Genomic DNA, 27,500 nt, shown 5'->3' with positions numbered 1-27,500 from the left:
AAAACTAAAATAATATGAATATAAAAAATAAAAAATATGTTTTTTGTTAAAATAAATAAATAAAATAAATATATTTATTGTTTTTTTTAAATCTCTCTCTTCTCTCAAATTATTGGGGAGGCCAGGCCTCCTCCACCTCTATGGAGGAGCCTCCACTGATATATATATATATATATATATATATATATATATATATATATATATATATATATATATATATATATATATATATATATATATATATATATATATATATATATAAATATGTGTGTAAACTATGCTGTACAGTATATGTGTTTGGGTCCTACATCTGCGGTCCCCTCCAAGGTTTCTCATTGTCATCCCATTGGGTTGAGTTTTTTTCTTGCCCTAATGTGGGATCTGAGCCGAGGATGTCGTTGTAGCTTGTGCAGCCCTTTGAGACACTTGTGATTTAGGGCTATATAAGTCAACATTGATTGATTGATTGATTGAATTGAATTGAATTGAATTACATTTATATAGCGCTTTTTCTCAAGTGACTCAAAGCGCTTTACATTGTGAAACCCAATATCTAAGTTACATTTAAAATTGATTGAGCATTAATTACTGTATTCCTGCAGTGTTTCTTCCACCTACGACATCCACCGCCTGCTGTTAAAAACAAAGTACACCATAAATATAAACAGTATCTTACATACCCAGTTGTTTTTCTTCCACATGTTGATCACACAAACAGTCCCCATTGCCTCCTCCAGCTCTCTTCATTAGAAGGCCCCATTTGCCTCGCAGAGTACAATTGATTAGTTTTTACTCCCCCACCCCTCTCCCTTCCCTCCTCGTTTCACGAAGGCGCCTGCAATTAGAGCATCCCTGTTTGTCCGGCATCCTTCCCTCAGCCACATCTCAAGGCCAATTATAATTCCGCCGCACAGTTCCCTTCATAACGCCGTCGCCGCGGCCTCCAGAGTCAACTTCAAATCTATTACTGCCTCTCAAGAATGTAAATAAAATCGCTGGCAAATCAGCGGCTAATGATCGAACGTGGATTGGCGCCCGCGGGGCCTGCGAGATGAAGGATGATGAATTTGCGATGGGCCGGAGATGCTTCACACACACACACACTCTGCACATCACAACACTATTTTGGGATGGAACTTTACAGTCCATTTTTTTCTTCCCGGCGCACTTTTCTTCTTCACATTTTAGGTCTGCAGTAGAACCTCTTAAGTAGAACACCCTTGAGGTCGTACTAGATGGAATTTAAGACAAAAACTTTGGCTATAAAAATCATATGAGATTAGAAAATCCAACAAACCTTTGATTGAGCAAGCATCAAAGGATCAACTTTGAGTGCGTTTTCTTTTGCTTTTGGAGAATATACGCAGGAAGTTACGTGAAGTGAGCCGAGTGTTGACTGACATTCAAATAAGTAAACCATCACGTCCTCACGTTACCTCTGCCAGGAGTTAATGTAGTAGCATGTCTATTAGTTACTTAGTTAGTAAGCAACATAAACGGATCCTGATTGAACCTTCAGAACTTGTTCAAAATGCGATAAGTGGGCAGTGATTAGATTTCAGGGGTGATCTGAATCATTTATACTACCGTATTTTTCGGACTATAAGTCGCAGTTTTTTTCAAAGTTTGGCCGGGGGTGCGACTTATCCTCAGGAGCGACTTATGTGTGAAATTATTAACACATTACCGTAAAATATCAAATAATATTATTTAGCTCATTCGCGTAAGAGACTAGACCAGTGGTTCTTAACCTGGGTTCGATGGAACCCTAGGGGTTCGGTGAGTCGGCCTCAGGGGTTCGGCGGAGGTCGAGACACACCCGAATCATCGTGTAAATTAAAACTTCTCCCTATCGGCGTATTACGGATACGGCAACAGCAGAAGTCAGACTGATTTTCAGGTGTGTAATTTGTTGTGAGTTTATGCACTGTGTTGGTTTTGTTGTTTGAACAAGGTGATGTTCATGCACGCTTCATTTTGTGCACCAGTAAAAAAACCATGGTAACACTTTAGTATGGGGAACATATTCACCATTAATTAGTTGCTTATTAACATGCAAATTAGTAACATATTGGCTCTTAGCTAGTCATTATTAAGTACTTATTAATGCCTTATTCGGCATGACCTTATTATAACCCTAATCCTCTAACCCTGGCCCTAACCCTCTAACCCTAACCCTAACCCAAACCCTAACCCTAACCAAATAACTCTGAATTAAGTCTTTGTTACTTAGAATTAGGGCTGCAACTAACGATTTATTTGATAATCGATTAATCTGTCGATTATTACTTCGATTAATCGATTAATAATCGGATGAAAGAGACAAACTACATTTCTATCCTTTCCAGTATTTTATTGAAAAAACCCAGCATACTGGCACCATGTTGTGGACATTGGGGGTGCAGCATACACCAATAATAACACAGAAATGTAAGTCATCAGAACTGAATCAGATATTGTACACATTTCTGTTGTGAATAATAAAGGATTCATTTTAGGCTGCCTCTGAATAATAGCATGAAATATTCCAGCACCTTCATAACATTTAGTTGTACTAAAGCGTCACTCAAATCTGAATATATTTATATAGCTTTATCGGCCCGGCTACATTGATCCATTATGAAACCAACCTGAGATATTTCTGTCCGTTACGTTTATTTCCAAATTGGTAAGCGTGCGTTTTCTCTCTCAAAACGGAGTCAAATGTGCCGGAGACACATTATCAGCCCCGCGTTGCAACAAAGGCATAACTAACGTTACTCACAAAAAAGCTGAACTCATGAATGCTTGTTGCCACTATAGACTTCAAAAGTTACGTACTGTGAGTTCTTCCCTTCATCCATGGCTGCAACATGTTTCTTCTTCAGGTGCTCCTGAAGCAATGTTGTACTTCCGTGCCATTTTGCAGGAAACTCTCTTCTTTGAAGTCTTTAAAGTGAAGTGTTCCCACACTTTTGACCACTTAGGTCGTACACTTTTCTCCATTGAAGCAATAACCTCAAGATGTTTCTCCGCTAAACTATCGGTCGTGTTTTCCTGCGCCAATTTTCGAATTTTTCCAGCAAAGGAGACGCCGTCGTCACGTGAGCTGCACATGACACATCATTGGCTAGCTTACGCCACCTCATGAGACGTAGACTCACCGCCGCCCTGGCGCTGTTTTGTACTGTTTTTGAACTTATTTTGATTATTGTTTCTCAGCTGTTTGTAAATGTTGCAGTTTATAAATAAAGGTTTATAAAACAAAAAAAACAACAACAAAAAAATAACAACAACAACAAAAAAAGCCTCCGTACATGCGCATAGCATAGATCCAACGAATCGATGACTAAATTAATCGCCAACTATTTTAGTAATCGATTTTAATCGATTTAATCGATTAGTTGTTGCAGCCCTACTTAGAATATGTTCCCCATACTAAAGTGTTACCAAAAACATATAATAACTTTGTCTTGAATTTGAAAAAAAAAAGGAGGGTTCGGTGAATGCGCATATGAAACTGATGGGGTTCTGTACCTCCAACAAGGTTAAGAACCACTGGACTAGACGTATAAGATTTCATGGGATTTAGTGATTAGGAGTGACAGAGTGTTTGGTAAACGTATAGCATGTTCTATATGTTATAGTTATTTGAATGACTCTTACCATAATATGTTACGTTAACATACCAGTTGGTTATTTATGCCTCATATAACGTACACTTATTCAGCCTGTTGTTCACTATTCTTTACACATTTTAAATTGCCTTTCAAATGTCTATTCTTGCTGTTGGCTTTTATCTAATACATTTCCCCCAAAAATGCGACTTATACTCCAGTGCGACTTATATATGTTTTTTTCCTTCTTTATTATGCATTTTCGGCCGGTGCGACTTATACTCCGGAGCGAAAAATACGGTATGTTACATTATATTTATGTTTACATTATTCTATTGGCCCCGTCTCCCTGGCCCTACCTACAGAAGAGTGGATGACTGACAAGAGAGTTCACTCAGTTTATTTCATTCCATTGTAGAACAATAGCAACATAGTTCAAAAAGTTCAGGGTGGGTTTTGATTGAATAAGGAACAAGTGAAGATTTTTGGGATGATCCGGATCACTGTCTCGGATTTTGTAAAATATTCTGTAGGGCCTGGCGGAGGTCTGCGCTCTCCAAGAACGGTTCACTTCTTTTTACACTTTTACAAAAATTACTAAATGTCAAAAAATCTCCATTAGATTGTTTAAAGCAGTAGTCCCCAAACTACGACCCACGGGAAGTCCCAAGTTAAAAAAATTAATAAATAAATAATTGGTTTGGTTTTTTTTTAATCTGTCCTTTCTAATCCATTTTCTACCGCTTGTCACTCTCGGGCCAAACAGCTCCATTTTTGTTTCATCTGACCACAGAACTTTCCTCCAGAAGGTCTTATCTTTGTCCATGTGATGTCAGATAAAACAAAAAATGGAGCTGTTTGGCCACAATACCCAGCAATATGCTTGGAGGAGAAAAGATTAGGCCTTTAATCCCAGGAACACCATCCCTACCGTCAAGCATGGTGGTGGTAGTATTATGCTCTGGGCCTGTTTTGCTGCCAATGGAACTGGTGCTTTACAGAGAGTAAATGGGAAATTGAAAAAGGAGGATTACCTCCAAATTCTTCAGGACAACCATCAGCCCGGAGGTTGGGTCTTGGGCGCAGTTGGGTGTTCCAACAGGACAATGACCCCAAACACACGTCAAAAGTGGTAAAGAAATGGCTAAATCAGGCTAGAATGAAGGTTTTAGAATGGCCTTCCTAAAGTCCTAACTTAAACATGTGGACAATGCTGAAGAAACAAGTCCATATCAGAAAACTAAGAAATTTAGCTGAACTGCACCAATTTTGTCAAGAGGAGTGGTCAAAAACTCAAGCAGAAGCTTGTGGATGGCTACCAAAAGTGCCTTATTGCAGGTAAACTTGCCAAGGGACATGTAAGCAAATATTAACATTGCTGTTTGTATACTTTTCACCCTCACATTTTCAGTAGAGCCATAATAAATTCATAAAAGAAGCAAACTTCATGAATATTTTTTGTGAGCAACAAGTATGTGCTCCAATCACTACATCACAAAAAAATAAGAGTTGTAGAAATGATTGGAAACTCAAGACAGCCATGACATGATGTTCTTTACAAGTGTATCTACACTTTTGACCAAATATATATATATATATATATATATATATATATATATATATATATATATATATATATATATATATATATATATATATATATATATATATATATATATATATATATATATATATATATATATATATATATATTTAAGTTAAAGTACCAATGATTGTCACACATACACACACTAGGTGTGGCGAAATGATTCTCTACATTTGACCCATCACCCCCTGGGAGGTGAGGGGAGCAGTGGGCAGCAGCGGTGGCCGCGCCCGGGGAATCATTTTTGGTGATTTAACCCCCAATTCCAACCCTTGATGCTGAGTGCCAAGCAGGGAGGTAATGGCTCCCATTTTTATAGTCTTTGGTATGACTCGGCCGGGGTTTGAACTCATATATATACAGGGTTTCCCACACATTCATTTATTTGTGGCGGCCCGCCACGAAAGAATTACGTCCGCCACAAATAAATAATAAAAAAAATATATATTTTATTTATTTATTTATTTTTTTTTTGTGTCCTCTCCAGCTTCTCAGGCAAATCATATAGTGGATGTAGATGCCCATATGGGCTGTTCACATTTACTTTACAAAAGAGAAGTGTAGGATACTTCTCTTGTTGCCTTATTTGTATTTAACTTTATTAAATGTATTTCTATTAGAAACACAACATGTGTATATAACAAAGGGTGCAAAGTGTGCAGGCAGTAGGAAACACATGGTTAAGTGTAGGGAGTAAAACTGATTCAAGATTTTTGGAGCTCTTTGTTCAGTGGATCAGATGTTTGATGAAGCTCTGTGTCTATCTACCACCACTACTGTTTATTTGTTACTGACTGTGGCAGGACACCTCTGCCTCTGTTTCACTTTATGTTGCTGGTAAATAATATGCTTGCAGTAGTAGGCTAAATTTAAATTATTTAGTATGCACTAATTAAAGGGGCAGAGCTTTAAGAGACATTTTAGCTTTTATAAGATATATTTTTTGTAAGAACCACAATTAATAAATATATTTCAGTGAATAACTTATTGTTCAAATCTGTATATAAATATGTACATAAAGTGTTGTAATTATATTGTAAAATGGATGGATGGATGGACGTTTAAAACAAAACTGTTATTATTATTTAGTAAGTATACATTTTTTGAGCCTTTTTAGAGAAAATCAAATCATTGTAGTAAATTATGCAAATTACTCGATGATATCATGGTGACCACGCCCATAGCCACGCCCCCACCGCCACAGGTATCTTGGCAGTTTATGGGAAACACACATATATATATATATACATATACTGTATATATATATATATGCACAGCCTGGCCCCCGGCCAAAAAGCTTTGACCATTTCCAGTTGTTAGCCTATTTATACATTTAACACATTTAACACTGCAAGTTAAAAAGCTCACAAATCTGCTTTGTAATTAAAGACGGTGGTTTCTTGTTTTTAGGCGTAACCATTTCCTCCCCTAAATTGTTTTTATGCCTGTAAAATAATCACAAATGTCAGAAATCTACTCTGGGGTTGCAGTTAAAGGGGCTGTTTGTATCCTTTTAGCAAATTCCTTGAGGACGCCAAATTTCCAATGTGTTTTCAGAGTTATTATCCACCCTCTTACAGCTTCTAGGACTTAAGGACGTACCGGTACATTACGTACGTACATGATACATGCACGCACATTCGCTTTGTGTGTTGTTAGCTAATGACAGACTTGAATGTATATTCTTGGCACTGTCACACTATTGTTCTTTTTTTATAAATGTCTAATGATAATGTCAATGAGGGATTTTTAATCACTGCTATGTTGAAATTGTAACTAATATTGATACTGTTGTTGATAATATTCATTTTTGTTTCACTACTTTTGGTTTGTTGTGTGTGGTGTTTGTGTCTCCTCCCAATTGTTGTGTGTGGTGTTTGTGTCTCCTCTCAATTGTTGTGTGTGGTGTTTGTGTCTCCTCTCAATTGTTGTGTGTGGTGTTTGTGTCTCCTCTCAATTGTTGTGTGTGGTGTTTGTGTCTCCTCTCAATTGTTGTGTGTGGTGTTTGTGTCTCCTCTCAATTGTTGTGTGTGGTGTTTGTGTCTCCTCTCAATTGTTGTGTGTGGTGTTTATGTTTCCTCTCAATTGTTGTGTGTGGTGTTTGTGTCTCCTCTCAATTGTTGTGTGTGTGGTGTTTGTGTCTCCTCTCAATTGTTGTGTGTGTGGTGTTTGTGTCTCCTCTCAATTGTTGTGTGTGGTGTTTGTGTCTCCTCTCAATTGTTGTGTGTGGTGTTTGTGTCTCCTCTCAATTGTTGTGTGTGGTGTTTGTGTCTCCTCTCAATTGTTGTGTTTATTGCAGTTCTGAGTGTTGCTGGCTCGGCTTTGCTTTTGGAATTGGATTGCATTGTTATGGTATAAAATAAAAATTAAAAATTTAATAAAAATTAAAAATTAAAAAAAAATATTTTTTAAAAATGAGAATTGCGATTCGAATTTGAATCGATTTTTTCCCACGCCCCTAATGGTTAGTATATGTTCTTAAAATGTTTCCTAATTTCCAATGACAAAAAAAAAATAGCCAAATTGGAATCAGAGATTCTACAAGGTACTTTGATTTAAAGGCCCTTTCTTTCCTTTTAGACTTCAATTGCTCAGATAGTAGACTTAAAGTACAGTACAGGCCAAAAGTTTGGACACACCTTCTCCTCATTCAATGCGTTTTCTTTATTTTCATGACTATTTACATTGTAGATTGTCACTGAAGGCATCACAACTATGAATGAACACATGTGGAGTTATATACTTAACAAAAAAAGGTGAAATAACTGAAATCCATTCATCCATCCATTTTCTACCGCTTGTCCCTTTTGGGGTCGCGGGGGGTGCTGGAGCCTATCTCAGCTGCATTCGGGCGGAAGGCGGGGTACACCCTGGACAAGTCGCCACCTCATCGCAGGGCATAAGTGAAAACATGTTTTATATTCTAGTTTCTTCAAAATAGCCCCCCTTTGCTCGGATTACGGCTTTGCACACTCTTGGCATTCTCGCGATGAGCTTCAAGCACACCCGTGAAGTGAAACCCATATCAGGTGACGTACCTCTTGAAGCTCATCGAGAGAATGCCAAGAGTGTGCGAAAAAGTAATCAGAGCAAAGGGTGGCTATTTTGAAGAAACTAGAATGTAAAAAATGTTAGCTGTTAGTTGCAGCCCCATTATAAAATGAATAAATACGGTAACACTTTAGTATGGGGAACATATTATAAGTAACAAAGACTTCATTTAGGCCATGTCCACACTAAGTCGTTTAACTCCTTAAACCAGGGGTGTCCAAACTTTTTCCACTGAGGGCCGAACACGGAAAAATTTAAGTATGCGGGGGCCATTTTGATATTTTTCATTTTCAAAACCATAACAAAATATATGGATTTTTTATTATTTTTTTACCTTTAGGGCTCCCGGGAACCATAAAGGGTCTAAGTCATTAAAATGTTAAAAACAAGTCAAAATCCTTTTTTATTTTTTTATTTAACGCTTACAGTAAATCTCTACAGTATATCAACCTCAGGTTGATATAAAGTTAAAAAAAAAAAAAAAAGGTTGTATGCCTTTTTTGTCAAAGACAATGTTGTTTTTTTTATAATAAAAGTGAAATATGCAGTATTTCCCCCACTGCCCAAAACATTCAGAAAGCAATGTTTGATGTGAAGTAATGACAGATCAATAATGCAGGACACCATTGATTTTATTCATTATTATTTTTGAGTAATCACAGTAAAAAGATAAATAAAATCCCATTAAATATATTTGGGATCCAAAAGGTGCCCCACTCAGAAAGTGATACATTTTTATTTATTTATTTTAACTTTCAACACTTAAGTTACGAGATGAACTTCAGATATATCTGTCCATTTTACGTTTGAACTATTATTTTGTTTGTTTTTATGCTCTTTTGTCAAAGAAAACGATGTTTTTGTATGGCAACCGCACAATATATGCAATATTTTCCACATTAAACATCTTAAAGTGAAATGTTTGAAATAATTGGAGCCTTGAATAGGTCAATAATTCACTATTAGTGTTAGATTGATTTTTTTTTTTTTTTTTTTTTGAGCAATGGCAAAAAAATTAAAATAAAGATAGACTAAAGAAAAAAAAAACAGCCTGCATGGCAGATTTGTGTCAACATTGCAACTTTTTCTAGTTAGATTTCACCTCATTCCACTTTTTTTTATGTTCCTTTTTATTTTTGCAATAGCATTTCCAGAATGTGTGGCGGGCCGGTAAACAATCAGCTGTGGGCCACAAATGGCCCCCGGGCCGCACTTTGGACACCCCTGCCTTAAACGAATAATTGTTTAGCCTAAGCCCCCTTTCAGCCACACTAAACCAGCGTTTAAGGTCCCCCTCCTCGGACAAATGTTTACACGGGTAAGTCAGCCGGGTAATTCTTGAATCTCCGGCACTTAGCTTTGTATGGACTCATTGATCGTTTACAAAGTGAGTTCGGAGAGGAAGTAACAACAGAAAGACCTCCCCCACACAGGAAGTGACATCAGAAAGAACACGCCACAGCCAGCTTCAAAATAAAACTCGGAGCTAACCACTGGAAATATGAAGGCGAGTCATCCAGACATGCCCGTGTTTCTCCTTCTACATGTACAGACGCTTGTGGAAATCACACATGAATACCTTAAGAGAAAGCCATTGCAGCTATTTGGGATACAACACTTCTCAGACGGCAAGAGAACTTTCCGATGTCCGGCGGGGTCAGCTGCGATGCTACTTAGCGAAAAACTTTGTCCATTTGTCGAAGTAGAGACAAAGAGAATGCGAGCTCTCGTGGATGTGATAAAAAACATAGCGTGTGCTTTGTGCTACCTGGCCGTTGAGGAAAACGGCGAATGCATTTGGACTGGCAAAGCAGACTGTATCAGTTATTGTCCGCCATGTATGTCGCCGACTCAACAACTAGGTCCAGAGTATATAAAGTCACCAAAAAGGAATGGACAATGAAAGTGAAGGCAAAAGAGTGAGGAGTGTCCTGACCAGATATCTAGATCCCTAGTTTGATTGATGTAAAATGTTCTTTATCACATTGTTTACGTGTCTAATAAAGATTTGCTTAATTTATGACGTCTCAGGTGTGATTCACTATAATAGACACACTGGATTCCATTTAATTGAAATACCACAACACAGGATATTGTTCAGATAAGTTACATTTAAGAACTTACACACAAAGCAACACTGGAGGTGACTATGACGTGCGCATTTTCCGCGCATGCGTACTAGGTCGCGTTGCGCCGGCGGACGGAGGGGGGCGGGGGTCTTAAACGGTGGCATTGTTGTGTGTGGACAAGGATAAGGTTAGGTGGTATTTACCCTGAATAACCTTATCCGGCTTAGTGTAAACGGGGCCTAAGAGTTATTTGGACACTAGGGGAACGCATTCTAAGTAACAAAGACTTAATTTAGAGTTATTTGGTTAGGGTTAGAGCAGACCTGGGCATTCTGCGGCCCGCGGGCCGCATCCGGCCCTTTGTGCGTCCCTGTCCGGCCCGCGTGAGGCCAATTATAAATTACAAAATAAATTTAAAAAAGTATCTATGTCGAGTGTGCAATACAACGGTGCTGCTTTTGTTTTGAAAATCGTTATTTGTATTACTTCCGTGTGGACGTATGCGTGATTGTGAGTGAATGTGAACAACTGCAATTACAAAATAAAGTTGAAAAAACATCTATGTCCTGCGCGCAATACAACTGTGCTGCTTTTATTTTGAAAAGTATTATTTATGGGCGTGTGTCCGTGTGTAACCTGCGAGTGAAGGTGCACATGCAGCGACAAGTGATGCACGGTTTACACCCGAGACGCCAAAAAGAGAAAAGTTGATGAGGAATGGCGTGTTTTCAACAAGACATGGACTGCCAAGCAACGTCCCCTCACCTAAGGTGCGTGCCTGCGCAATTGCGCACTGCTCAAGCGTCTGCTGCGCGCAGCAAATATATGCCGCGCACCAAATCAAATCCCATCTGAATTCTAAACAAAATAAACATATTTATTCTATGTAATTTTGCAATGCAACTTTGAGTGACAGTGACAACAAGCGGCCCTAATGGTGTTCGTCAACACCGTTCAATTGAACACCGTTCAATTATTGTAACGTCTATCGAGATGCTTCGAGGACAGGAATTATATCGATCACTTTATTGAGCAAAACTGTTTATATTCGGACATAACCACACCAAAAACATGAGTAAAACAATTCTATCTCGAAAAACTAGTCATTTTCTGCCGTACAAACCAGGCCAAAAGCAACTTGTCATCTGTCACCAACACGCATAGCACTAAACCACTGGTGCGTTTATGGCCACACAAAAAGTCGGACAACTCAAACACCACACAAAGTTACACTATGACTCCTCAGTCATACGTGTGCTTATTTTACTGTCATTTATTATTAATGTTAATTTATATATATTAGTCATGGAATGCTGTTACACACACTATGTTGAAGTATTACTATTATTATTATTATTATTATTATTATTTATCTTACGGTATGTATCAAAAATAATATTGAGCAAAATTTAATTGAAATATTGTCGATGTGGCCCTCCAGCAGTGCTCGGGTAGCTCATGCGGCCCCCGGTAAAAATTAATTGCCCACCCCTGGGTTAGAGGGTTAGGGTTGTACTGGTTGTATAATAAGGCCATGCAGAATAAGGCATTAATAAGTACTTAATAATGACTAATTAAAGGCCTACTGAAAGCCACTACTAGCGACCACGCAGTCTGATAGTTTATATATCAATGATGAAATCTTAACATTGCAACACATGCCAATACGGCCGGGTTAACTTATAAAGTGACGTTTTAAATTTCCCGCTAAACTTCCGGTTGAAAAGGTCTATGTATGATGACGTATGCGCGTGACGTCAATGGTTGAAACGGAAGTATTCGGACGCCATTGTATCCAATACAAAAAGCTCTGTTTTCATCTCAAAATTCCACAGTATTCTGGACATCCGTGTTGGTGAATCTTTTGCAATTTGTTTAATGAACAATGGAGACTGCAAAGAAGAAAGTTGTAGGTGGGATCGGTGTAAAAACCGGCTGGCTGTAGCAACACAACCAGGAGGACTTTGAGGTGGATAGCAGACGCGCTATCCGACGCTAGCCGCCAACCGCATCGGTGATCGGGTGAAGTCCTTCGTCGCACCGTCGATCGCTGGAACGCAGGTGAGCACGGGTGTTGATGAGCAGATGAGGGCTGGCTGGCGTAGGTGGATAGCTAATGTTTTTAGCATAGCTCTGTGAGGTCCGGTTGCTAAGTTAGCTTCAATGGCGTTGTTAGCAACAGCATTGTCAACCTTCGCCAGGCTGGAAAGCATTAACCGTGTAGTTACATGTCCATGGTTTAATAGTATTGTTGATTTTCTGTCTATCCTTCCAGTCAGGGGTTTATTTCTTTTGTTTCTATCTGCAGTTAAGCCCGATGCTATCACGTTAGCTACATAGCTAAAGTGTTTCGCCCGATGTATTGTCGTGGAGATAAAAGTCACTGTGAATGTCCACTTTGCGTTCTCGACTCTCATTTTCAAGAGGATATAGTATCCCAGGTGGTTTAAAATACAAATCCGTGATCCACAATAGAAAAAGGAGAGAGTGTGGAATCCAATGAGCCAGCTTGTACCTAAGTTACAGTCAGAGCGAAAAAAGATACGTCCATCACTGCCTCTCAAGTCCTTCACTGTAACGTTCCTCATCTACGAATCTTTCATCCTCGCTCAAATTAATGGGGTAATCATCACTTTCTCGGTCCGAATCTCTCTCGCTCCATTGTAAACAACGGGGAATTGTGAGGAATACTAGCTCCTGTGACGTCACGCTACTTCCGCTACAGGCAAGGCTTTTTTTTATCAGCGACCAAAAGTTGCGAACTTTATCGTCGATGTTCTCTACTAAATCCTTTCAGCAAAAATATGGCAATATCGCGAAATGATCAAGTATGACACATAGAATGGATCTGCTACCCCCGTTTAAATTTTAAAAAATCATTTCAGTAGGCTTTTAATAAGTACTTAATAATTACTAATTAAGAGCCTATATGTTACTAATTTGCATGTTAACAAGCAACTAATTAATGGGGAATATGTTCCCCGTACTAAAGTGTTACCATAAATACAGCAGTCAGACGTCACTTAAGGAGACGCGTCTGAATGGCGGCACTTAGCATTTTGAGACTTCTTGAGTTTTTTCCTCGAGAATTTCAATCATCCAGCTACAATCAGTCTACAAAGTCTCGTCACTCGCAACCGCATTGGGCGAATCTACGCTTCTGCAGCATTCATTAGCATCTTAATAAAAGTGTCTGAGCAGCAAAGTTACAGAAGAATGTCGACACCTCAATGCCTGCTTTGTACTATCATCAATCCTCCAACACGGGGAAAAAAAATGATGCATATTTTTAAATTAATTCTGCTCCGGCTCCCACAAAGGAAGCTGCCATCCGTCAGGACACCTTGCGGAACAAAACTCTATTAAATCTGACTCAGTTGGGAACCAAAAAGGAATGAGTGAAGAACTAAATGATTGCTTCCAATTAAGTTGTTTATCTCGCAGAGTAACGTCTCTGCTTGGTCCGAGCACACACGTCGATCATGACGAACTGACTCACTCGGCAATGACGAGCTGGCGTCGGCATATGGCTCTTCAAGACCAAAAAATTAGTCATGCTGAACAGAATGCAACGGAAAAAAATACACATAATTGTAATATTTCGGAGTAGAGACCAAGGGTACTGGGGATAGGCGTCATTGTTTGGTACATTCATGTGATCCATATCTTATTTATAACAACAAGAAAAGAGAAAGTGTAATGGTATAATTAGCAGCAGCCAACAGAAGGAGCGATTACAACGGTCCTATTAGTTTGCTGCCTAAACGGGCTGCTGTAGCCATCAGGAAGGAAACAAATTTAAATCCAAAGCTACGTTCACTCTGCAAGGTCTGATGCCCTGTTCGGATTTTTTGTCAAATCTGATCTTTTCATGTCGTCGTACACATTGCCTATTTTTCGGACTATAAGGCGCACTTAAAATCCATCATTTTCTCAAAAATCGACAGTGCGCCTTATAACGCGATGCGCCTAATGTACAGATTAATTCTGGTTGTGCGTACCAACCTCGAAGTAATTTTATTTGGTACATGGTGTAATGAAAAGTGTGATCGGTAAATGGCAGTCACACATAAGAGATATGTGTGGACTCCAAGTTGACGCCTGTTCAAAAATTACGCTAGAATATAGAACATTACACACGGCGTTCAAAAACCCATCAAAATGTTTTAGTAGAACAGCATTTAAGTCCTATCTTAAAACCCATTTGTATACTCTAGCCTTTAAATAGACCCCACTTTTAGACCAGTTGATATGCCGTTTCTTTACTGCTCTACCCCCCTCTCCCTTGTGGAGGTGGGGGCACAGGTTCGGTGGCCACGGATGAAGCGCTGGCTGTCCAAAGTCGGGACCCGGGGTGGACCGCTCGCCTGTGCATCGGTTGGGGACGTCTCTGCGCTGCTGACCTGTCTCCGCTCGGGATGGTCTCCTGCTGGCCCCACTATGGACTGGACTCTCACTATTATGTTAGATCCACTATGGACTGGACTCTCACACTATTATGTTAGATCCACTATGGACTGGACTCTCACACTATTATGTTAGATCCGCTATGAACTGGACTCTCACAATATTATGTTAGATCCACTATGGACTGGACTCTCACAATATTATGTTAGATCCACTATGGACTGGACTCTCACAATATTATGTTAGATCCACTATGGACTGGACTCTCACAATATTATGTTAGATCCACTATGGACTGGACTCTCACAATATTATGTTAGATCCACTATGGACTGGACTCTCACACTATTATGTTAGATCCACTATGGACTGGACTCTCACACTATTATGTTAGATCCACTATGGACTGGACTCTCACAATATTATGTTAGATCCACTATGGACTGGACTCTCACACTATTATGTTAGATCCACTATGGACTGGACTCTCACACTATTATGTTAGATCCACTATGGACTGGACTCTCACAATATTATGTTAGATCCACTATGGACTAGACTCTCACAATATTATGTTAGATCCACTTTGGACTGGACTCTCACTATTATGTTAGATCCACTATGGACTGGACTCTCACAATATTATGTTAGATCCACTATGGACTGGACTCTCACAATATTATGTTAGATCCACTTTGGACTGGACTCTCACAATATTATGTTAGATCCACTATGAACTGGACTCTCACACTATTATGTTAGATCCACTATGGACTGGACTCTCACACTATTATGTTAGATCCACTATGGACTGGACTCTCACTATTATGTTAGATCCACTACGGACTGGACTCTCACACTATTATGTTAGATCCACTATGGACTGGACTCTCACACTATTATGTTAGATCCACTATGAACTGGACTCTCACAATATTATGTTAGATCCACTATGGACTGGACTCTCACAATATTATGTTAGATCCACTATGGACTGGACTCTCACACTATTATGTTAGATCCACTATGGACTGGACTCTCACGATATTATGTTAGATCCACTATGGACTGGACTCTCACAATATTATGTTAGATCCACTATGGACTGGACTCTCACACTATTATGTTAGATCCACTATGGACTGGACTCTCACAATATTATGTTAGATCCACTATGGACTGGACTCTCACAATATTATGTTAGATCCACTATGGACTGGACTCTCACAATATTATGTTAGATCCACTATGGACTGGACTCTCACACTATTATGTTAGATCCACTATGGACTGGACTCTCACAATATTATGTTAGATCCACTATGGACTGGGCTCTCACGATATTATGTTAGATCCACTATGGACTGGACTCTCACACTATTATGTTAGATCCACTATGGACTGGACTCTCACACTATTATGTTAGATCCACTATGGACTGGACTCTCACAATATTATGTTAGATCCACTATGGACTGGACTCTCACAATATTATGTTAGATCCACTATGGACTGGACTCTCACACTATTATGTTAGATCCACTATGGACTGGACACTCACTATTATGTTAGATCCACTATGGACTGGACTCTCACGATATTATGTTAGATCCACTATGGACTGGACTCTCACACTATTATGTTAGATCCACTATGGACTGGACTCTCACACTATTATGTTAGATCCACTATGGACTGGACTCTCTCACTATTATGTTAGATCCACTATGGACTGGACTCTCACAATATTATGTTAGATCCACTATGGACTGGACTCTCACACTATTATGTTAGATCCACTATGGACTGGACTCTCACAATATTATGTTAGATCCACAATGGACTGGACTCTCACTATTATGTTAGATCCACTATGGACTGGACTCTCACAATATTATGTTAGATCCACAATGGACTGGACTCTCACTATTATGTTAGATCCACTATGGACTGGACTTTCACAATATTATGCTAGATCCACTCGACGTCCATTGCACCGGTTGCCCAGGGGGGGGGGGGCACATCTGCGGTCCCCTCCAAGGTTTCTCATTGTCCCATTGGGTTGAGTTTTTCCTTGCCCTGATGTGGGATCTGAGCCGAGGATGTCGTTGTGGCTTGTGCAGCCCTTCAATATAATCATTATACCAATTACAACATCGCGAGAATCGGTTTGATTGATTGATTGAAACTTTTATTAGTAGATTGCACAGTACAGTACATATTCCGTACAATTGACCACTAAATGGTAACACCCCAATAAGTTGTTCCACTTGTTTAAGTCGGGGTCCACATTAATCAATTCATGGTATGGTTTGAATCGTGAGTCGAAAAATGTCCATCCAAATCACGATTCTTATTCATCCCCATTCTAAATTGATTCATTTAAAAAAAATTATATATACATTTTAATAAGAATTAATTTTTTTAAAGATGTTTTTAAGCCATCACTATGCAACCAGAAGCAGATTTTCTAACCTGTGACTTGTTTTAAAAAAAAATCTATAGAGTTATTATACCAATTCCTACATCGCGGGAATCGGTTTGAATCGTGAGTCGGGTTGAATCGAGAATCAATTCTGAATTGAATCGTCACCCCAGGAATTAGAACAGGATCGAATCGTTAGGTGCCCAAAGATTCTCACCCCTAGCAATTGCAATTGATCTTGACTTTAGAAAGGTTGGTGCTAAGTCATGGCATAAATGCAAAGGTAATAATTATTAGTGAGATATTTTACTTTAGTTTTGTCCGTTTCAGAAAAAAATTGTGATTTCGGTGCTTTTGGCTGATAAGGTTTGATGTGTTGAAGTGCCGAATTTTTTTTAAAACAGCGAAATAAGTCTCTCACGTCATCACCATGTTTGTTAACAACAATGAGCTCAGGGAAAGTTTACAGCACAAGCAGAAGAAACGGAGCGCTTGATTACTCACCCTAACCCAGTAACAGCACAGTACCGGTACTCTCATTTCATTGAGGTATTTTTTTCGCTTTTTTTTTTTTTAATTTTAAATGGGAGCTATTTTCTAATGTTGTCGGTGGGGCTGGGCGATATATCCACATACTCGATATATCGCCCAACTCGATATATCGCGGGTTTGTCTCTGCGCGATATAGAAAATGACTATATCGTGACATTCGGGTATATACGTTCTCACGCAGTTGCTTTTAGCCAAAAAGTAGCATTACTGCTAATATGTAGCATCATTTGAAAAGTCACCCGCTAGAGAATGAAGAGTGTTTGAAACTCCGCATGTCAACATCTCCGTTCGGTGCCACACCCACAAAATGCCAAGGCAACCATTTCCACATCAACACCGTATGAAACAAATAGTCAACAACAGAAGAAGATAACGTCCGCAGGAACCTACCACATAGTGAAGGACATACACTATTTGATTTCCTATTATGCAGCTCATTTTTATTTGAGTTATTGAAATATCTTGTGTGCCATCATGCACAAAAGTGCACTTTATTTGTTTTAAATTATTGTAGTGGCGTTCTGTACAAAAAGTGCACTTTAATTAAGTGTTGTTTTGATATGTCATCTTAGTGACATCATGCACAAAAGTGCACTAATAGCTTGTTTTAAAATGTCTCTGACAATCTTGCACTTTCTGTTTTGAAATGACATGAATGTTTGTGCCACTGCTTAATAACTGTTTCATAAATACACTTTTGCTAAATTGACTTAGTTGTGATTTCCCTCTCTACATGAAAGTTTAAAATGAGCATATATTAATGCAGTATGAAGAAGAATGTTTCAAAGTAGACACATAGAATCATCATACTGCTGTGATTATATGCATCAAGTGTTCATTCAAGGCTAAGGCAAAATATCGAGATATATATCGTGTATCGTGACTAGGGTTGATGCTCGAAACCGGTATTCCCGGATGTTCGATAAGAAAAGAACCGAGTCCTCGGACTCGAATCCCTTTTTGAGAACCGGTACCCGTTATCGAGACCACTATAGTAAAGAAAAAGAGTTGGTTCTTTATTAGAATCCCTGAGAACGAATCCCTTCCCACAGGAAATGCCCTGTGGAACGCAATGCTCTGCCCATTTGACTGTAGACTCTTACTGACACCTTGTGGCGATATGAAAATACTTTGCATCATTAGTTTGGGCACTTCCGGGTTGACGAGTCAGTCCAGTTCATGAGACAATTGAGAAGTAGACAAGTTGTGTTAGCTCCTTCAAGCCTTGGAAAATATAAGTCTGTAAGTAAACTGTTTAACTTTTTTATATAACTCAATATTAAAGTGGAAAGTGTTTCAATTTGATAGTAAGATGTCTATTGAAAAACGATTTTTGTGCACTGTTTCAATGGATGTTTTGAGGACTTAAAATGGCTACCAGTCATGTATTTCCACCATCGAAATAGTTTCAACACTCAGAAGTATTTGTTTGATGATAGTACTGTATATTTGTGTGAAGCTAATATTTACATATTGTGTATTACATTTCAGTATGTTAATTGAATCACATAGCTTATACATTTGTCATTGTGTGTATTTCAGTTTAAAGAAATAAAAAATAACAGTCCAGTGCAAGACAAAAGTAAAGATAGGAAAAGACAAAGCAAGATCAACAACAATAAAGAGCCTAAATGGATTAATCTGCTTTGGAACTTTATCAGACGTCTTGGATTGTTTGTTAGCTGTCTGCCAAGCTGTATACACGTATAGTGAGGGCAGAACAGGCAATGTGCAATTATTGCCAGGCTTCGCTCTCATGTAAGGGAAAAAGAATTGTTGATTGATGACTGTGGTGTTCTTAGTGTCATAGTGTGTGTAGTTAGTATGTTCCAATAGCAGCAGAAGTGCACTTTTTGGAGCGCTGTATTATTTTCAGTTTGGTGCCTAAGGGACTGATTTTATTTAACAGTATATTATTAGTTAGACACCTATAGTGATCACAGAGACAGGTTTTTTTTGTGCTACTGTATATATTTGTTTTTCTGAAAAATCCCACTTAATATACTTTGGGTAACAACAGTCAATATATATATATATATATTTTTTTTTAGGGGGGTAACAGTCAATATTTATTTTATTTATTTTTTTTCTTATAAAATAAAAGTGAGCTTTTGTTAAACCAAATATTGTGTTTTTTTCCATATACAACAACCTATCTGGAATCGATAAGAGAATCGATAAGGAAACGGTTCGATAAGAGGATTCGATAATGGGCTCGAACTCGATAATTTCTTATCAAACATCATGGCCTAAAAATATCGAGATATTTAAAAAAGGCCATATTGCCCAGCCCTTGTTATCGGATTTATTAGTATCATTATTCTTCATATCGGCTCATTATTTATCTGTCCGATGTTGATTGTGCACCTCTAAAAGAAGTCAGGCTCTATAAAACGTAAAAAATAATGTCGATATGTACCGTATTTTCCGCACCATAAGCCGCACCTAAAAACCACAATTTTTCTCAAAAGCAGACAGTGCGGCTAATAACCCGGTGCGCCTTATATATGGATTAATATTCATATTTATTTTCATAAAGTTTAGGTCTCGCAACTACGGTAAACAGCCGCCATCTTTTTTCCCCGTAAAAGAGGAAGCGCTTCTTCTTCTACGGTAAGCAACCGCCCCCATAGAAGTGGAAGCGCTTCTTCTTCTACTGTAAGCAACCGCCAAGGTGAGCACCCGCCCCCGTAGAAGAAGAAGCTCGCGGATATTACGTTTCATTTCATTTGTGTGTATCTGTAAAGACAACAAAATGTCTCCTACTAAGAGACACGCGTACAAGGTTCCACTGACTTTTGATATTCATGTGAACTGCACTGTGGATACAACGGGAACACGTACGGTGAATATTCGCACCACAGGGAATGAGAAGTCGTCCTACTGTGATTCTAGCTTGCCATGCTAACGGCCAGAAACGTCCATCCACGGTGATATTCAAAAGGAAGACCTTGTCAAAAGACAACTTTCCAGCCGGCGTCATCATAAAAGCTAACTCGAAGGGATGGATGGATGAAGAAAAGATGAGCGAGTGGTTGATAGACGTTTACGCGGAGACACCGGGTGACTTTTTTCACGCAGCGCCGTTCCTGTTGATCTACGACTGCATGCGCGTCCACATCACAGATGGTGTCAAAAAACAAGTGAAGCACACCGAAGAAGAATAATTCGAGGGATTTGTGGATGAGTAATAACTTCAGAAAGTGAGCTTTAAATGTTTATTTTGTGTGTTGTGTGACATTAACGTATGAGCAACGTTGAGTTATTGATGTTGCTATTGCTCTGCACTATTTTGAGTGTTACTATTTTTGTGATTGCACATTTGCACATTACATTTTGGGAGTGAACAGAGTTGTTAGAACGCTGGTTTGTAATATATTATTAAAGTTTGACTGACCTATCTGACTGCTTTGTTGACATTCCCTTTAGCGTAGCGTAGGTGCGGCTAATAGCACGGGGCGGCTAATAGGTAAACAAAGTTTTGAAATATTCCGTTCATTAAACGTGCGGCTAATAACACGGGGCGCCTTATGGTGCGGAAAATACGGTAATAAAAACGTGGATAAATGAAAAATGCCTTGTGACTGCTTGGAATTTGAGTCAGTTTACTTCACAGTTTAGAGTCACCTCCTGTGTATATTCTTCCCGTGGAAAAGCCACAAAAGGCAAAAGAGAGAGCAAAACGAGGGCAATGCTTGCCAAAATGAGGAGAAGTCTCACGGGGTAGAAGTTTGAACATTGAAGTTTTGTCTGACGATAGAGGCCTACGTTGTGTGGGATTAGAAAGGCTGCCGTCACCACGTTGGGGAAAAACAACAAGTGCATTGAATTATTGTTGTCTCGGCGCATCCTGGTGCATTGGAAACAAACATGGAGGGTGGACCGTGAGAAAGGATTTACTTCAAAAAGCCACTGACCAGAGATTTCCACTGGATGTGTAAGGACTGATGAACGGCGCCGCCACAGAATGTCTCATTCATACACCGTCCGCCAATCACCACCACGGCTCTGCCATGCAGCCAAATTGTGCAGACTTTTACGGGATCTCACAAATCCAAAGGTAATCACGTGATAAGAGGAGTTGTTGTAAAGCGAACCACAAAAGGTTTATTCTGTCCTTCCAGAGGAGCAGAAGCAAAAAAATTCGGCAACACAGCAACACAGCGGAACGTCTCGTGCTTTGCCATCCATCAATACCCACAGGCGAGCGTCTGTGATAGCACTGACTTGTATTGACTCGTGGAAAAGGCGACAGTTAAACCTTGCAGAACGACAACTGTATTTTTCTATTTGTAGCAAGCAACACCACAACAGGAACTTCATCCCTGGCAGCTTTGTAGACAAACACACACATACATCTCATTCAACTCCCGCTAACCACTCTCCTGCTTCCCCGCTCCGAATCAGCCTGTATTTGACCAAGGATCCCAAATAGCTGTCAAGGATATGCCTGTAATATGATTACCGTATTTTTCGGAGTATAGGTCGCTCCGGAGTATAAGTCGCACTGGCCGAAAATGCATAATAAAGAAGGAAAAAAACATATAAGTTGCACTGGAGTATAAGTCGCATTTTTTGGGGAAATGTATTTGATAAAAGCCAACAGCAAGAATAGACATTTGAAAGGCAATTTAAAATAAATAAAGAATAGGCTGAATAAGTGTACGTTATATGAGGCATAAATAACCAACTGGTATGTTAACGTAACATATTATGGTAAGAGTCATTCAAATAACTATAACATATAGAACATGCTATACGTTTACCAAACAATCTGTCACTCCTAATCACTAAATCCCATGAAATCTTATACGTCTAGTCTCTTACGTGAATGACATCAATAATATTATTTGATATTTTACGGTAATGTGTTAATAATTTCACACATAAGTCGCTCCTGAGTATAAGTACAAACTATGAAAAAAACTGCGACTTACAGTCCGAAAAATAAGGTATTTGATTTTATACAGCCTGTCTTCATCCATTTCTGCCAACGAGGTGAAATTACGTCTGAAAACTTTTGACAAGTTGACTTCAGGTCTGTCCCTGCCAATTAGGCTATTTCAAAATGTAAAATACGATCCGTTTTTCATTTTAAAAGTATCCATCCATCCATTTTGTACCGCTTGTCCCTTTTGGGGTCGAGTGGGGTGCTTATTGGTGCTTTGTACTCCTTCCTACGTCCGTGTACACAGCGGTGTTATAAAAAGTCATACATTTTACTTTGTGAAACCGATACCGATAGTTTCCGAAACGATACCGATAATTTCCGATATTACATTTGAAAGCATTTATCAGCAGCCCGATATTAACGGACAACTCTAGTTGTCATTTACTTCAATTTTATTGAATATCGCTCAAAAATTAATATCTTTATATGTATACTTTCACCGGAAAATATATCGAGATATACATGTATATCGAATATCGAGTTTAAGTAAAAATATATCGAGATATACTTTTTTGTCCATATCCCCAAGTCTTAATAGAAGATAAAACTAATGAAATATAATTTAAAATGACTACTTACTTGTGGAGTAACAATGTTTACATGGGGTGTCTACACGAGGGAGCTGCTGTTTTCGATAAGTATTTTGTTCAAAGAAAATAGTTTAAATATTTGTGTAAAAAAAAAAAAAAAAAGCTCAGTAGTGGTCGGTTGCCGAAATGGATAGAACAGCGGCATGGTAGCGCTGTGCGCAGACTGTCCACCAAACTGACACATTGACTAGAATGGAATGAGAAAAAAATTGTCTCTGCGACGGCGCCATTCCGCAGCCGCTACGCATCCAGTAGAAATCCGGGGTGAGGTGCACGCTCAAAAGCAAAGATACAACAACATGATGGATACATTTAAAGAAAACTTCCACCTTGGATTTTCTCAGGGATCAAACTGAGCCTCACCAGGTGTGTGTGTGTGTGTGTGTGTGTGTGTGTGTGTGTGTGTGTGTGTGTGTGTGTGTGTGTGTGTGTGTGTGTGTGTGTGTGTGTGTGTGTGTGTGTGTGTGTGTGTGTGTGTGAGAGTGCGGTGCTGGTTGTGGGTGGAAGACGGGCGGGGAGACAAATTGACCAACACTACCTGCGTGATCTGATTAGCACATGAGCTGTTAGCACGTACGCTACATAGCAAACACTCTCTCCACCTAATCCGTCACCTCGCTGAGGAAAAGTGAAACACATCCAATTGATTTCTTCCTTGTTTGCATATTTAAACACGCACACACACACACGCTTGTGCAATTAGGAGGGCGTTTATCGATGGTTCCTGCACCGGTGGGACCCCTGCTGTGAAGCCCACTCCAATAAATCTCACAGTCCTCCACTTGCCAGCGGGCGAGTGCTCAAGCTCACATAAAAAGGACTGGATACTCTTTGCTCGGGGGGTGTCTCTTTCTCACCTCGCCCCCACTAAAGTGGGGGATGAGGCACATTTATTGACCTGTGGGTTGCAAAAGTGGATGAAAAATGTCTTGGAAAATTATATCACTGATTTAGAAGGACACAAAGTTCCAACAGTGCATCTTCTCCATCATCTGCTATTGTACTGCATGTGTGTACCACACTGCCCCCAGCAGGACGGCTGCGGGAGCGCACCGGTGGCTTGGAGTCAAGTCAGTCTGTCAACTTCCAATTCCAGCTGGAAAAAAAAAAAAACCCAGAACAGTCCATAATATCGGCTGGGAGATGTTTTTAAAGCAGTCGGATCGATGTCATCGTACATCCATTAGTGCTCATCAGCTGGAAAAGTGACTAATGTGCTGCTCTAATGTCAATATGAGCCCTGCAGGGACCCCCCTCTGGCAATGCACTATGTCACTGTACATGATTTTCAACCAAAAATCAATATCATCTCAATGTTATTAATCAGAGTGGCGCTCGTGTTTGAGTGAGGCTTGCAGACTGACAGGATGAATCATCTTAATTAGTAAGAAACACCTAAAGTGGCCTCAAAATACACATGAATTTCTCTTGAGCAATGGTCCCTGATCACTAGTACAGTCCAGAACTCACTAATAAATAAAACAAAAAAGCAAAATATATCACATAAAAATATTACACAAAATGAACACTGACTGCCCATCGGTGCCAGAGTTTGTTTTCCAAAGAGAAGATGACAACAGCGTGTTTTTATCGTCCATTTTGCTGCCCAATCTTGTGTTGGTATAGCGACCGGTGCCGAAAATCCAGTCGTATACAAGTAATCGGATGGGAGCCGCAACATGAAAATGGAGTATATTGTGAATAAAGTGAGAACAGGAAGTGAACAAAAGTTTTAGCAACCGCTATGTAAAGGAAACGGGGTAGGATTAAATAAGCTCAGCTTCTTCCTACTCCTTTTCGAACATGTTGAATCGAGAAACTGGAAATTGCGATGTATCATGTTGTATGCTTGCCTGTTCCAAATAGACTCAAACTCAACATCTTTAATGTGTAAGAATGTTCTGAGCAGTTACTTTCAACTTCAATCTAAAATGACGGAACGAGCATATTTGAGCAACTGCTCCCACAATTTAGGTTGAATTTTGCTTGCTTGTCTCCAAATGATGCTCATTATTTTAGCAGCCCATGTAGCAAGAGAGACAACATTGACCCCAGGGTTACTGTTACATAAAAAAAAAGAAACAGACGAAATATATATATATATATATATATATATATATATATATATATATATATATATATATATATATATATATATATATATATATATATATATATACACACATATATGTACATATATATATACACATATATATATATATACATGTATATACACATATATATATATATACATATATATATATATACATATATATATACATATATATATATATATATATATATATACATATATACACATATATATATATACATATATATATACATATATATATATATATATATATATATATACATACATACATACATACATACATACATACATACATATATATATATATATATATATATATATATATATATATATATATATATATATATATATATATATATATATATCCATCCATTTTCTACCGCTTGTCCCGTGTATATATATATATACATATATACTTTTAATTCCACATAAGTTCCCAAAAAAAATCTCATATTTTTGTATTTTTGGTTAAAAAAAGGTTTGTATCTTGAGTTTTCCATGATGTTTTCCCATGGACCAAAGACCGCTGGTTGCATGGGTCCACTGTTCTAAAAGATAATTTGACCAAATAGATCAAACATTTCAGCTTTCTTGTTAAAAACACGACAAAGCGTAAAATGGTAAAATTGTTAATTCCACTATTTTTAGTGGGGCTTTGCTCTCAGTGCAGATAAATTGTGTTATTGAGCAGGTGACAGTCAGACACGGGAATCCCTTCAGGTTAATCACATTAGACAGCAACTTATCAAGATAAAGTTAGACACAAACATTTTTGAACTCCTTCAACTTGTCAATACACCCCGGGTGTCAGGTGCACCCGGCACAAGGAAGAAAAAAAACGCTAAAAAAAATCAAATAAGTATATGTTGCCATTGAAATTCAACCGAGTAGTGTTCGTTATTCCCACAGCCTAGAACGTCTCAGGTGCGTTCACTTACCTTTAAAAACTTCTCCTCTGGCGGACAGCAATAGCGTGATGGCGGAGAACCAACACCCGACAACTTTATCCATGTCGACGGCGTCGTGGCGGCCGCGCGGCTTGTTCGCGCAACTCTTCCGCTCTGGCAACTTGGTCGGTGCGGTCACTTTGGAGTCGAACCCGTGAAAAAGAAAAAAGCCTCCGTGGCTGTTGTCCTTGTGTGTGTTGGGGGGGCGGAGGAGGGGTTTCTGCGGGCTTGGGTCGCCCGGTGAAGCTGCTCCTCCTCGGTCTCCGGCTGGCGTTCACACTGGCAGGAGGACCGCGAGTGAGTCCTGGATGTGCGTGGATGGAGTGGCGCCGGAGAGAAGCAGCGGCTGTGTGCTCGCCGTGTGGCCGGGAGAGGGCGTCTTTGAGCGGGAGAGGGCAGACAGACTGAGTAGCCCTCCCTCCCCTCAACTCAGTGCATATCCAGCCAGGTAACCGGAGATGTTTATTTTTTTTAGTTCCTAATGTTTTCTCTCCGAAGCAAACACTGAAATATACAGTTTAATTTTATTTAATTTGGCCCGGAAATCCATACTCGTAGAATTAATTAAAAAACAGGTGCGCTGTGTGACGTCACACTGAATAACACCGCTGAAAAACACTGTAAACAGTACACAGGCTGGAGCACTGTTTATGTACTATTTATTGTATTAAAATATCGTAATTTAATCTTCTAAATTAAAACTTCAACATTTTTAAAGCTTACTCTTGGGCAGGGGTCCCCAAACTACGGCCCGCCAGCATCCAAAATCAGGCCCGCAGGAAGTGCCAAGTATAAAAAAAAAAAAATAATAATTATATTTTTTTCTGTCTTTTCTTATCCACTTTGTACCGCTTGCTACTCACGGTGTCTCCTAGCCGCTCAGGCAAATCATATTGTCTAAAAATGCATTTTCTCATCGATACCGTGACATCATAGCGCGCGCGGAAAGTGCGCTACATATATATATATATATATATATATATATATATATATATATATATATATATATATATATATATATATATACATTACCGTTCAAAAGTTTGGGGTCACCCAAATAATTTTGTGGAATAGCCTTCATTCCTAAGAACAAGAATAGACTGTGGAGTTTCAGATGAAAGTTCTCTTTTTCTGGCCATTTTGAGCGTTTAATTGACCCCACAAATGTGATGCTCCAGAAACTCAATCTGCTC

At 39.0% G+C, this 27,500-nt stretch overlaps 1 protein-coding gene across 1 annotated transcript in view; it reads right to left on the bottom strand.

The window, feature by feature from the left end:
- LOC133631225 (receptor-type tyrosine-protein phosphatase mu-like) overlaps positions 1-26,724 on the bottom strand; it is a 202,213-nt gene extending 175,489 nt beyond the window's left edge. The window contains exon 1 of the mRNA XM_062023383.1: positions 26,299-26,724. Coding sequence (XP_061879367.1) covers positions 26,299-26,371 — 73 coding nt within the window. The 5' untranslated portion in view covers positions 26,372-26,724. The remainder of the gene's footprint in view (positions 1-26,298) is intronic.
- Positions 26,725-27,500: the final 776 nt, after the last annotated feature.

Source organism: Entelurus aequoreus, linkage group LG16 (genome assembly GCF_033978785.1).
Source record: "Entelurus aequoreus isolate RoL-2023_Sb linkage group LG16, RoL_Eaeq_v1.1, whole genome shotgun sequence".
Taxonomy (NCBI): domain Eukaryota; kingdom Metazoa; phylum Chordata; class Actinopteri; order Syngnathiformes; family Syngnathidae; genus Entelurus; species Entelurus aequoreus.
Note: the sequence above shows the minus strand (reverse complement) of the source record. Positions and strands in the feature narration are given on the sequence as shown.